At 28.9% G+C, this 15,322-nt stretch overlaps 1 protein-coding gene across 1 annotated transcript; it reads right to left on the reverse strand.

Moving 5' to 3' along the window:
- Positions 1-1,575: 1,575 nt before the first annotated feature.
- On the reverse strand, positions 1,576-4,448 carry LOC108482352 (protein STAY-GREEN homolog, chloroplastic-like). Its single transcript, XM_017785477.2, has 4 exons — positions 4,094-4,448; positions 3,841-4,014; positions 2,243-2,410; positions 1,576-2,147 (listed from the first exon to the last, which is right to left on the reverse strand). The coding sequence occupies exons 1-4, from the start codon at positions 4,214-4,216 to the stop codon at positions 1,776-1,778; spliced, it is 837 nt and encodes a 278-aa protein (XP_017640966.1). The 5' UTR covers positions 4,217-4,448; the 3' UTR covers positions 1,576-1,775.
- Between the last annotated feature and the right edge of the window lie 10,874 nt (positions 4,449-15,322).

Raw genomic sequence — 15,322 nt, forward strand, 5'->3', positions numbered from 1 at the left:
ACATCCATCCAGGGGTTCTTAATCCTTGCAAAAGGCCTGGCGGACCTCACCCAGGGTGTCATCCTAACCCCAAAAGTACTCCCACACAAGCGAATACCTACAATCGTGGTTGCTCAAGACACCATAGATGTCGCCATTGATGAATGACAATTGAGAGAATAAATGGAGAAAAAATGTCAAAGCTTTGTTTGATAAAGTACTTGTATTTTTTTTCCATGTATGATTTCTTCGTTAATTATGTTTCATAAAATCAAATTAAATATAATATTATGAAAATGTAATGTGGGCATAAGGATTCCATCGTTAAATAAAATGAATTTAGAGTTTTTTTATATAAAATAAATGAATATATCTCTATTCATGTATCAAAGAAGGGTTAATATGTAATTTGTTTCCTCAACTTGTCTAGAAGTATCTAGTAGGTACCTAAGTCTTTCTAGATTTAGTTAGTACTTAAACTTGTATTCTATTACTTAGGTAGAAACTTCTGCACTATTATGATTAGTTTGTGCTGACATGACTCTAATAGGCAATCTGGTTGTGACAAGTGGCAACCTTTCAGTATGCCACATGATCAACACAAATTTAAAAAAATTAAAACTTTAAAATATATAAATTAATAATTCACATCAAGAATGACCTTGGACATCTGGATGTTCAAACACATCTGAATCTGGGCACACATTTGTCTAAATTCATTTCTCATGTATTTTTATCTTTTATAAAATATAATTATTTCAAAATTGGAAAATAAATAAAATTTTAAATAAAATTTAAATAGAAAAATTAATAGAAAAATATAAATAAAATTTGTATATAAGGAATTAACCTAAATAGATGATTATCTATTTTCAAATGTACCTGAAATCCATGTGTACAGATTCATAATAGACATTCTTTCTAGTTCTTTTATATATGTTTTGATCATTTTTCATATTGGGTTTGTATTTAAATTATCGAAACGCCGAAGCACTATGGAAGGCGAAGACAAACTTTTGAACATGGCCGGTGATCAGAACCTGGCTACGGACGGCCACCAAGCCTATAGACTAGGGGAGTGGCACGTTTTTCTAACCAATTTTGGATTTATCTCTAATAAGGATTCTAATTATTTATTTTAAGAAATTACAACAGTTATATATGGTTTTAAATTTTTTATTCTTTGGGTTAATATACTATTTAGTACCTAAATTTAATTTTAATATTTTTTCAATTTGATACCAGAGTTAGACATTAATGATTTTTTAGTATGTAAGTTTTTAAATTTTATACTTGAGTTAGACATTAATGTTTTTTTTAGTATGTAAGTTTTTAAATTTTATACTTGAATTTTTATCCCGATTAAGTATTTGAATTTAATTTTAATATCTAATTTAATACCTCAATTTTTTTCCTAATTAAATACTTATTTTTCATTAGAATACATTTTAATCCAAGTATCAAATTAAATAGTAAAATTAAACTCAGATAACAAATAATATATTAATCGATTCAACGTTACTATCTACCAATCTGGTTTCATTAACTATGAAAAAAAAACTTAATTTAGGACTTTTTAAATGGTTGGAGCATGTATTGTTATATTACAAGCACCAATTGGTGAAATGCATTAGACGTAAACAACAAGCAAACACAAATGTCATAATTGCATGGAAAAGTGTCTAATATTATGATATTTTGTTATTTACATCTTTCCTTCCACCAGGGACAAAGGAGTACCCACCTAATCAATAACAATGAAAAACAATTAATTCAATTAACTACACATCATTCATTCATTCAATAGTTTTCACATTTGGTGAAGGCAATTGCTGATCTTGGGTCCCAATTTTTTCATTTTCATGAGGTTGCTTTGGCGACCATGGGATCAAACTCATTGGCGGAAAACAACATTTACAATCATCTTGACATGACCGTGGCAATTCCCAATTACTTCCCAATATTTCTTTTGGTTTTTCTCGTTGGCACACGGCACCGTCATCATCGGTTCCGCTAGAAGGTGCTGTAGCTTCCACCAACGGACCCCAACACTCGACCCTATTGAATTCTTGAACGTTTGAGTGAAAATAAACCCATACCAATGAGTCCAGCAGTTCTGGGTAGTTTTTCAGCAAATTGCCATCTCCATGTACAAATGCCTTCAGTACCTTTTTTTTTTTTCAATAACATTATTTCAGGTCATTTTTAACACCAAAAATTAAGTGGGAACATTAGGGTAATGAAATGATTTAATATATGTTACCACAGGGAGTTCTTTGCAGAAGATGAAGTATCTAAGTCTAGCACATAAGTCCAAGAGGAAATGGCCACCGCTTATGTGACAATGAACGTGTAAAGACATCTTTCCTTTCACCTTTTTCCATTCCGCCACCACTTCGTCTCTGTATAATTTGTTTGACCAACCCTGCAACTGCAAGCAACCCCCCAAATACAGGGTTAATTCAATTCCATGAAATGTACTTAAATTATGACTCAAATTCCAAATTATTCTCTATACATCAAAAATATTTTAGCAGAGATCAAAGTATTAGTATCATAATAATCTGGTCTTTTGGGAAGAACTAATTCAAGAGAAAGTAGGAGCTTGATTCTAAATTAGGGATGATAAAACTCGAATTGCCTGATAAATTCTAAATCAATTCACTCTGAATGAATCGATATAAAGCGGTTTATTTTAGATAATGGATATAAAGCAGTTAGAGTATTTGCTTGCCTCGCCCTTATCCGCTCCACTATATAAAATTATCATATTATTCTTGTATATATAAATTGTATAAACTATTAAAATGATAAAAATATAATAATATACTATTAAAATAATATATTTTCTATTTAAATATTCACATGATTAAAAAAATTAAAGATGAATAGAAAAAATTAAATTGACTTAAAAAGATTGAAAAAGTAAAAAATAAATAACAAAAATTAAATTAAAGCAGAACGGAGTGTACGAAAATGGATATATCTTATATCCGTGGAAATGGTAGTAGTTTTCAAAATTAGATAACCATGGTGGAGCAAAGCTAGTAGTGAAGTAAAGCATGCTATTTATAAAGTGGTAGTGGATTTAGCAATATCCACATGCCTCGCTCCATTATCATCTGTACCTCAAATTCTTTTTAGTCCCTAAAATTTTAAAATTAAAATTAATATATAATAAAATTAAAATTAATTTTGAATACTAAATGCTAGCTTGTAAATTATTTAAAATGAGTTAATTAAAATTTAAACATAGGTACTTAATAAACAACTCAAAATCGATGTCTTAGAAAAAATAGTCTCATTGTTTTTTAAAAACAAAACGTTAAAGCCAAAACCAGGGACATAGCCCAAGGGGGTAAGGCTTTCACCTCTTGATTAAATAGGGAAATTGCTTTATAACTCCTCTTAAAATTAAAAGATTTAATTAAATAAAAAATTATAAATTTAACCTTTTTGAAAAATGAATAATTTCATTTAGACATTTTAATTTTCACCCTCAAATTTTAACAAAAATTTCTGGCCCTGTACAAAACTACCCGTGAAGTAGTATATTTCAAACGTACAAACTTAATTGAATATAGTACTAAGGACTCAATTAAAATATTATACAACTTCACAGTGTTTTGAAAATTGGTGCTATATAGGCATAAAAAAAAAAAACTGTATTCAGCAATTAATTCCATGTCATATCAACTTACGTACATATCTAACCCTGTTTTTTTTCTTTGATTATATCATTCATCAGCTGACTAGAAAATCCCCTGCTTCCCCTGTTTCCTTCTCAATCAATAAAATAATGCAAAATTCCAAGAACAGCCAAATGAAATGGGGTTTTGTAAAATCAAAGAAATTTTTTACCTGAGTATTGTTTATGGTTTGAGAGATGGCTAAAGTGAGTTTAGCTGTTATATCACTGTGTGTAAGGGTATAAGCTCTAGGTAGCTTCCCTGGGTGCTTCTTTTCATCAACTCCTAAAAACAAAACCTTTAGCTTTGATGCTTCGAATATTGCTGGCCCAAACAACCTCGCTACCTGATCCAATCCAATCCGTAAGAATCAATACAATCTAACCCTAATTCAAAAAAAAAAAAAAAAAAAGAAGAAAGATTACAGGGACAATAGCTTGGTTCTTCTTCTTGGTTTTTCTTCTAGAAACAAAAAGAGATCCATTATGTTCAAACACAGAGAGCCTTGGCTTTGCAGGCAAAACAGGACCAAGAGTCAAACTTGCCATTTTTAATATATCCAATTATCCAAAGCTCCAACTTTGATGGAGAGAAGCACCCAAATAAAGAAAAAACACAGAGAGAGAATCGTGAAGGAAGAGGAAACTTGAGGTTCTTTCTTTTCTTTTGCTTTCACTCACGAGTAAACTTAGCTTAAAGATTTCGCCTTTGCCTTTGCCTTTGCCTTTGCTCGTTTGTAGAGCTAAACTTGAAAACTTTGAAAATGTTAAAATGGAGTTGCGTTTAAGGTTTGAATGAAATGCGTGAGGGAATAGGATGGCAGTTTTTTTTGGGTAAACTATACCATTAGTCACTAAATTATGGGTAAGTTTTTATTTTAGTCATTTAACTAAAAAAGTTACAATTTGGTCACTGAACTATTTGAAAATTTTTCTTTAAGTTACTAAACTATTCAAAAAAAATTATTTAAATTACTGGAATTAAGTTTTTTTCTTAAAAAGTTTTGCCAATGAGCTTCATGCAGCGATTCAACAATCGATACGGTGGAACAATACTCATCAACGAGAAGAAAAATATGCCTTAGATACAAATTGGTTTGACGACCAATGTCGAAAAGAGAAAAAAAAACTATTTAAATTTTGATTCACAAATTTATGACATTCAAAGTTATTATATGAAAAATATTAAATTGTAAAAGAGAAGAAAAAAAGAGATTTTGTTCGGTGTAGACAATGCGAATAAAGAAAGCTATATAACATCTATTTTAATAATCCAGTGATTTAAATAATAATTTTTAAATAGTTCAATGACCACCAACATGAAAACTTATCCATAGTTTAGTGACTAATGGTAGAATTTACCCTCTTTAGTTAGTGGCGAAATTAAAGGACAAAAAAGTTGAAAGAGGTTGCTTGAAGATTCAAGCTATTGTTCACATGGACACTTGGGTTTAAGACTTTACTTCCACGTTGAACTTGAGACTCATGTTTTTCTGACATGCGTAGGTGGCACCCTTTAATTGATTCCCAGGGTCGATTTTGCAATTTTTTTGGTGGGTCAAGTTTGCAATTTTACACTTATATTATAAAAATTACATAAATAAGATAAAGGGACAAATTTATTTATTTATTTACGTAAATTATTTGTATTGTCCGTTGGAGGTATTTTTTTTCTTTGTTTCTTATACCGACAATCGACTATGATCACTACTCGGTCGGCCCCTTTTTTAAAGCTCAAAGAATTTCATCTTATGTAGTGTCAGGAATGGTAGAAGGTGACACCGTTATAAATTTTTGTAGTAACAGTAAGGATTGAATTATAAATTTTGAGTGTTTATCATTTTATTTGATTATAATTTTTTATATTTTAAGGGTTTAAAAGATAATTTAACTAAATTAAAAGTTCAAGTCCTTGCGTCCTCCATTGATATCCCTTCTATTTTCAAGTTCCAAGAAACTTAAGGAGTTAAATTAAGTAATATCATTCAACACCAACTAATGGATGAAATTGGAGTAGCCCAAACCGAAATCAAGAAATTCATTTCCATCTACCAATCAATGTATCAAATAATGGGTAATACAATTGGCTGACCTATGGGTAAAAGGGGTAAAAGTAAATTAAAATAAGCAAATGACTCATAAAAACCTAAGGACTCCCTAATAATACCGTCGTAAAGGATAAATTTAGAGTTCAAATATTAATTTGTTTATAATAAAAGCATAATCCGACTCTAGAACAACTCCAGAAAAGCCCTTATCAAGGGCCTTCTGAATGGCGCATGACAAAGCAAAAGCCTCAAAAGATGGGGCATCAAAGGTTTCAGCAGTTGTACTACTGAAGCCGACAAGCACCATTCCCTCATGGTCACAAAAAATAGCACCAGATGTAGTAATTCTCAACTCTGTATTCAATGTCACATCAACATTGATTTTGACAACACCTTCACAATGCAGAGTCCATCGAGTCACGACCAGTTACCTGGATAAAATCGGCTTGCAAAACCACATCCTGGGGGAAACATCACGCACTTGTATCACGACCATATTCTGAGTCTCTTACAACTGCTAATGGAGCACCATAAAGCTAGTAAAATCTTTCTTGTCCATCTTCTACATGGAAAACTCTAGCCAATCGATTATTGCACTGTAAAAGTAGAAATGTCTGTAACAGAATCCCATTTGTTCTCATGGATCCACTTGTTTCTAGAATGCCACAAAGCCTAGCAAATAATAGTTATATGCTTGTGTCATGGGGTAAGAACTTTAGTTTCACAACTTTAGTTTCACAATCCATACGGTTTTAGGCGATTCCTTCATTTCAAACACGCCTAAGTCAGCCTAACTTTTACCAAGTGAGGATTCTCATAGAATTCCTCCAAAGCATCAATTTATATAGCAAAATCAACTCAAGCCAAAAAAATATTTAAAAGAATAAAATAGACACAGAAAAACAATCCACGAGAAGTGTTTAAGTAAATGCTCTTAACTTAGTATTTACTTCAAAGAATATAAAATAATGGATACAATGGAGCTCCCCCATATCTAATGGTCTGGCTAACTTTACATCGACAGAGGAGATGAAGCCTATCCCTACAATTAAGAGATTTGCAAGATTTACACAATCAAGTCAAATATAATCTTATAAGATATTATCCCCTTAATCTTCTAAGATTATTTTCCCTATTTACTAAGGTAGCCTAATTTTTCATATTTGCTTCATTGGACCACTAGGCTTCAAATATACATACTTCTTCATCAGTTTTTTGAATCGGGTCAATTCTCGTGGATCAAATGATCCTCATCTAACCGATAGACCTTCGTGAGACGTATTTTGTGCAATGGTCACGACTTGCACAAAGCAGTACTACTATGTGAAAACATTGTAGCAAGCCAAACTATGAAACTTGTATTGTTTTGTTCAGGTGATCAAGAAACATTAAAGGTTGACCAAACCTTTTTGGCCAAACCATGGTCCCTGATTGCATGTATTGTAGTATTAGTCGCTCCTACACAACGATTACCAATCAAATCCGTGGCAAGCCTCTTGTAATGGAGATCGATCATCATGGAAACAATATTATGAACTAGCCTCCAAATCATAATTTTTATTTGGAGAGGGCATGTAATACTCCACAGCTTCTTGTAAAGACTCTATAGTCTTCGATTTGTAAATTATTGGTAGAAGAATTATCATGTAGACCTACCTCTATGAGGAGCTTGCAACCACTCCTCATAGTATATTCACTTGTATGCTCACCCCGCCAGACCACCCTGTCATTGCACTTGATTTGAGCTAAAGGAATGCACAGGATTCGATTACCTTCTTGAGAGGTAAATACAGATCAAATAAGCTCTTCATTCCAAGTTCTTGTATCTTCATCTATCAATTTTGAGACTTGTATGATATCAACCTTGACATTCAAGTATTGAATATTGCAATTACTCGAACCCAGTAACCAGTGGTCCTACCAAATGGAAACACTCTCCCTCATACTAATCTGCCATTCAATACTAGATTCCAACAACTTCCGAGCACTCCAAATACTCCTTCAAGTGAGGGAAGGGTATGTCGAATATGATGCCTAAGTGTGTAGTATATTCATTTGTATACTTGGAGCTGGTGCGTTAGGTATACGACTTTTGTAGTATGCATCATTTACAACAGTGGAATTCCTAGGCCAATAATAGGTAAATGATATCATTTTATTAGCATTACATGATAGATAACAAAAAATAACATGACCATAGATCATTCGTCTAGCATTAGATACTAAGTGTCACTTGTCGCCACCTTTAGATATTTTTAATAGGAAATGTTTTCATTTTCCTACTAAATAATACTATTTATTTAACCTTTATTCAACTAAAATTCTTGTAACTTCACTATATAAAGGACATATCTCAAAAGTCATAAACACACAACATTGAGCACCGCTAGTTTACCAAAAAATAGTTAGAATTTATACTAAGTTAAATGTTATTTTCTTGAGAGCTTAGTCTATTGGGTTTTGTTCCTAAATAATTAATTATCCTCATCAAAAAATTAATAATTTTTTTATTTTGTGCAATTGAATTGTGAAATTAAAACACTCTGAATAAATCAAAATTTGAGAATAGTAAAGAAGATTATGTTTGTCGAAAGCTAGAGAACAAATCATATCACCTTACTCAAAGCATAGATGCAAATTTGGTTAAGGTACCCACTGCATATGGGTAAAATAAAAAGGTCCTTAAAGTCATCATCATTGTACGACGTTGTTATGATATGCAAAAATAGTTTCAACAATATTACTCTTTTATATATATAATGGAGTCTCTTGATAAATATTTATAAAATGCAGGTACATTATTCTTTCGTTGGACCATTTTTTTCTTTTTCTTTCTCATTTTTCTTCTTCTTTTAATGGTTAAAATAATTGTTCACATCATGGTAACAGTAAATATTACATCCTCGACCATGTTTATAGCCATGATCACGATTTCTTCTACTATATTCACTTTTAGGAATAGAACAAAATTAGTGAGATGATTTTTATGATTTTCATCAACAATTTATTATTTCATGCAGCCACCAAAAGACACGAGATTGATTAAGATTATTTTTAAACTTTTCACGATATCAATGCTACAAGAGCATATTAAATGTGTGAAAAGTTTAAAAAAAAATTAGTAAATTTTCATATTTTTTCTCTTCTCCCATAATTTTAATTGAAAACGAATTTTAAATATTACAGATTTATATTCATTCACTATTTTAGAACCTTCCACCTTTAAATGCATATAATTGTACGGACTTTTAAGTAAAATTACCATTTTCTAATAGTCATATATTTCTTTTAGATTATTTCAAGATATTTATAGTCAAATATGATATTTTAATAATTTATGGAGATGATAGGCAAAGGACAATTATGACTTTATCTATAACAAATAATTCTTTTCGAATATATTAAGGGTGCAAATCCGAGTTTAAAATATATATATATATATATATATATATATATTATAATAATTAGGATATAAAATATTATTTAATTAATAAAAGTTTCAATAAATTGAACCAGATATAAAATTGATAGCATGCATAACATAAAGTATGCAATATTAATAATACCGAAGTAAATATATTTTTGAGTTAATGAATTCAAAGTATATATAAGATATATATTGCTATTTTCATGATTAATAGAAAATAAAATGACTTATATAATAATTATTAAGCTTCGATATTTAATAACAAAAGCGTAATGGTCATTTATTTTTATATAAATATTTAATAATTATAATTTTTAACAATATTTGTACACAAATAGTAAGTCATGTAAATTAGATGTGTTGAAGGATATTTCTTAATTTCTCCATGCATTACAGCTATCTTTTAGGGACGAGTTGGCAAATATGATACATATTCCCATGTTCTTCATATGTCTCATTTTATAACCACACAAAGAAGCTAACAGAACTAGAAAAAGGACAATGGAAACCCGAAAACAAAAGTGAAAACGATGTGTCATATGGGGAAATTAAAAAACATAAAGGATTTATGTAATAAATTTATAAAAGAAATGATATAAAAATTAAGTCTGGTTTTAGTAGAAATAATAAAGTTGACATAATAAAATTTTGATGTCTTGTCTTTAAATTTTGCCGTGTGTAAATATTTTTAGATTTTAAATAAATGTATATAAAAAACAAAAAGTATCTTTACAATAATATCTGTTGTTTGATAAAAATAATAAATTTTGATAATTTCACAATTAAATTGTGATTCAATTAATGGGTGACATTAATTTAATAAAACTTTAAAGTATTAACATTGATGTTATTTATTTTATTTACTAAAATATAAATATTGTAATGAATTACTTTTTTACAAGTCCAATTATGTAGTAAAACATTATGGAAGCCCGTAGACAGGAGTCAAATTGTATTTTGTCCATTCTACTTTAAAATGGGCAAATTAACTCCTGTATGTTAAATCAAATTGCAAAATTTTCCTTTCTGTTAAAACTTGTTATGTTAAAGTTTGACATGGCTAATGGAATAATCAGATAGTAAGACATGGCGTGTCACATATACTTCATGCTGACTTACATAGACTAATTTTTAACAGTTGAAATGGATGAATTTTTTAATAGAAGGACCAGATTGCTCTTTAATTTAATATACAGAGACTAATTTAATATTTTTTTTTTTGAATAAATGAGATTTTTGCTGTAACTTGTTTTTTAATTTTTGGTATACCGAAGAGGGGAAACCATTTTCGGTAAGAACCAATAAATTTTATGAACGATATTTTGTGGCTATTCTTGTATTAATATTGATTAATTATATATATTCCTGCAAAAGTATATATTTAATTGCACTTATTTTCTTAATTGAAAAATTCAAAACTTAGACTAATTAATTCAAAAGATACACAAATAATCAAATAATACCATTTTGGTAAAGCAATTCCATTTCAAAATCTTGACTCGGTTATTTGCGTAAGATCGGTCAATCGAAATGTAAGACTTAAAATCTCTTTTTCCAAATTAAGAAAAAAAACTAAAACATTTTTTTAAATTAACTAATAAAAACATATAAAAAGAGGTGTATGCTCATTAAATCAATAACTAATCATGTGGTTCTGTTTTCATAAAAAAAAATCACATGGTTTGGTAGCAATAATCTCAAAGCTTTGCACTCAATACAGATGGAGTTGTTTCCACTAGTACTCAATTGGCTGTAATTAGGGGCGTCATTCGTGATGATGGGGTAATTGGGTTTGTGGTTACTCGATTACATTAAGGATGGATGAAGTGTTTCGGATTGAAGTAAGATCAATGTTAGAGGGGCTTCGACTAGCTTGGGATAAGGGCTATTGACATGTTGAGCTTGAATCGGATAATGCTTTGTTAGTTGAATTAATGTTAGCCGGAAACGCTACTGCTAGTCATATTGTAGAATTATGTCCTATTAACAAAATATTGCATAGAAATTGGAAAGTTTGAATTCGTCACATTCCTAGAACTCATAATGAAGTTGTAGACTTTATGGCTAAACATGATACTACAAATTTCACAAATATCCAAGTGTTCTCCATCCCTCGTCAAGCTATACGGGAGTTGATTTAAAAGTACAATTTAAGTTTTGATTTATGATTTTATTATAATCGCTTAATGTATTTATTATTTACTAAAAAAAAAAACTCTGCCCTCGTAAGAAAAATGCAAATTCTATTATTATTATTATTAATAATAAAGAGTAGTAGCTTTATTTTGAAAAATATGAGCAGCCAGCTTGGCAGCAATAATCACATAGTTTGGTAGCTCTTGTTTTCAATAATTGATGGATTTTAATTAGGTTAATATAGCTTTTAATTCTTGAAATTGGTAATTAGTTCTATTTAGGTATTTGTATTTTTTTTTCTTTTTGGCACCTGAATTTGATAATAATTGATGGAATTGATAACATGATACTTTGAGATTGTGCTATGACATTATTTAAAAATTTAAAAATGTATCGAACTTTTAAATTTGCCAATTTCGAAGACAGTAACGGAATTAGTTGTTAATTTCATGTACCAAAATGAAAAAAAAAATGTTTAAGTATCAAAATAGATCTGATTGTTAAGTTTAGGGACTAAAATTTATCTTAACCCATTTTAATTCAAACATCAATTGATTAACTTTAAATGAATCTTTAATTCAATTCAGAATCCTAAATATATGGTGACTATCTTCCTTCTATTTTTAATAGCATGAAATATGAAGTGATACTTTGCATGTATTTGCCTTTGTTTTGTTTTTTTTTTAAATTATTTCATGTAAGGTTTTTTAGTTAATTGCATTAGAGATCCTCAATCTATGACTTTTATTCTAAATTGATCTCTAAATTATAGATGTTAGATTAATCAGTTATTTTTATTATTAAAATTGTTAATTTAACTGTTAAATAACATGTCAAATTTTATGTGGCATAAAGTTTTAAAGAAAAGTTAAATGTTACCTTAAAACTAAAAATAAAGTAAAATAAAAAAGAGGGTAAATGAAAAGCTTTTTTAAAAGCTTCGAAAACCTCAAAACCAAGATTTTTTACAATATTTATTTTTACAATATTTATTTTATAAAATTTTTATTTTCAGTTACGCCAATTAAGATTTGACATCTCATTTGACAGTTAAATTAATAATTTTGAGTAAACGAAAGACCTTTTTGATATAGCCTCGATAGTTTGATGATGTAATTAGAATGTTGTTGATACCAAGGTACAACAAGGAGGAGATATGGAGGAGGATGTAGTGGCACTGATGGAGACTGGTTCACCCAATCAGGGCAAAGAGCCGGAGATTACAAAGAATGAAGGAGGAAGAAGTATGAAGACTGGATGTTGAAGGTAAGTTGGCAGAATATAGGCAATGATGTTTGAAAGTCGAACCTTTTTTCATCGTCTTGGTATATTTATAAGCAAGTTTCGTGTAGGATAACATTAACATGGTGGACTTGCAATTAGGTCACCATTATAGGTCGCATGGGGCGGATGTCTTCAATGGGACCAGGATGTCTGCGACAAGACATATCCTGTCATTTGTTTTGATCCAAGGTACGGAGCAATTAAACCCGCGTGGGGTTTTATGACCAAAAGGATCACATTCCTAACAAAATGTTGGGTGCCTCGAGGAACGAATGGTTAACTTCCTTGAATAGTTTTCCTTTCACCTACTCAGGTGGTTGAGATGAAGAGTGAGGCTTCTAGATACCTCTAGATTTATAGCGGGTAGAATGTGCCCTTCAAGTGGCCTTTCGTTCTACGATGTGTTGCCATTCATAGGGAAGGTATAACAAATATAAAGTTTTGGACCAAACAATCTGGGAATGTATGGTGCAATCAACTCTTTTTTAAAAGGGGAATGTATGAGACCAATTTAGAATAGAAGGGCTTTAGTGATATAACTTTAGTAGTTAGAATGATTTGAAAGGGTTTTTTTTGGTACAATGATTATTCTAACTTAGGCTATCCTCCACAAAAGTAAATACCCAACTAATAGGCCACAACTTAAGGTTCTAAAAGGAGTTTTTTATTAAGCATAATGACCTATTTGCCCATCCAACTTTACAAAAAAAAATTATTTTAGCCTTCCATTTAGATTTTCACCTTTTTTAACCCTTAAACTTGTGCTTTTTATCAAATCCCCAAAAAATGGAGAAGTTACATTTTTTTTTTTATTTTGTTGACATGGCATACATATAGATTGTCAGCATGTCAACATTTACTTAATTTTGTAAAACTTAAAATATTATTTTATACTTTTTAATTATTTTTTTATATTTTATTTAATATTTTTTTGAAATTTAAAATTTTAAAATTAATTAAATGCTAACATGTCATCCAACATGGCAACCCATGTGTTTACTATGTAAAAAAAAAAGAAAGAAATTAAAAAAAGTTAACTTTTTCATTCATTTTAGGGTGAGTTGACTTGACAAAAAACAAGTTTAATAGCTAAAATGACGAAAAATTAAATTGAAGGCTAAATTTTTTTTATAATATTAGAGAGTTAAATAAGTCATTATGTGTTTTACTATTCCAATTTAATTTATTTTTAATAATAATGTGAGATGAAAAGGCTTATAGATAACTTTGACTTTAATTTTAAGTGATTCAAATAAAATTAAATGAAAGTAGGTATCTTATTTTCATTAATATTTATGAAAATTCAAATAAAAATATATTTAACTTCGGAGGAAAATATGCATGATAAAAACAGTAATCCCTGAACCCAATGGGTCATGGCCCAAATAGTGTATACTATATTGGCTCGAAATTAATGTGAAAATGGCCTTACATTTTTGTTTGTGTGTTGGGGTTTGTTTATAAATAATTGCGATAATATATATTTTTTTTTGGCCTCACCATTAAAATAATTTGGAGGGTCAGATTTAGCTCAAGAAAAAGGTGAAATTGATAAAATATGTATACAAAAATTAAGTATTAAAAATGGCTTAAATATAAAAAAAAAAGTATATAAGAGAATACAAAAAATCAATTAAACCTTTGTATTAAATTAACGCCTATTAAGCCCATGTTGTTAACTAAAATAATCAATTAAGCCCTTCGTTAACAGTTTCATCATTAACCGTTAAAATAAATTGATGGATCAATCATATGGTGACATGTAACAATTTCTTGTTTAATCTAATATTTTTCCCATGAAAACGATTATAAATAAAAAATATAGAAAAATTATTAAAAATATATAAAAATAAAAAATGATAAAAATATAAAATTACTAAATATTAGAAAATATTAAAAAATGAAAACTAATATCAACTTATAAAATTATAAAAATTTATAAAGAATTATAAATATTATAAAACATCTAATAAATTCTAATAAATTATTAAGAAAATTATAAAATTAATAAAAACATATTAAATTTCTATAAAAATCATAAACAAGAAACATAAGTATAAAAGTATTAAAATTGATATAAAGTTATAAAAATTTTAAAAAAATTATAAAAACTTGAATTGAACTTAATAATTAGGTTGGAATGATTAGGCCAAAATTGGCCAGGATATCAGTTCAGAGAAAGCCATTAGACCAATTGACTTGGGATGGTTGATTTTTTTTAATTGAACTAGACAAATCAGTCGAACTGGCAAACCAATGGCCTGATCAGTTGAACCAATTGTCCAATTTTGAAAATCATGATTAGAATATTCCATTCTTGCATATTCTACTGGTTGGATAATGAAATTTTGGTTTGAAAAACTATTAAAAAATAAAGAATCAGTTCAACCGCCTGGTTCTTAGGTCAATCGATCTAATGGCTCTCCCTAAATCAATACCCTTGCTGATTTTGGGCTAACTAGACTGATTCAAGTTTTTATGATTTATTATAAATTTTATAAGTTTATATCAATTTTAATATTTTTATAATTTTTATAATTTTTACAATTCTTTTATTATTTTTAAAAATTCTAATACGTTTTTTAATTTTAAAATATTTTAAATGAATTTTATAAAAAATATAATTTATTATAATTCTTATCATTTTAATAAGTTTATATAAATTTTAATATTTATAATATTTATAAATTTTTTATAATTTTTATGATTTTTATGGAAAAATATTAGATTAAACTAGAAGCTACTATGTGTCACAATTTG

This window comes from Gossypium arboreum, chromosome 1, assembly GCF_025698485.1.
Source record: "Gossypium arboreum isolate Shixiya-1 chromosome 1, ASM2569848v2, whole genome shotgun sequence".
NCBI classification, from domain to species: Eukaryota; Viridiplantae; Streptophyta; class Magnoliopsida; order Malvales; family Malvaceae; genus Gossypium; species Gossypium arboreum.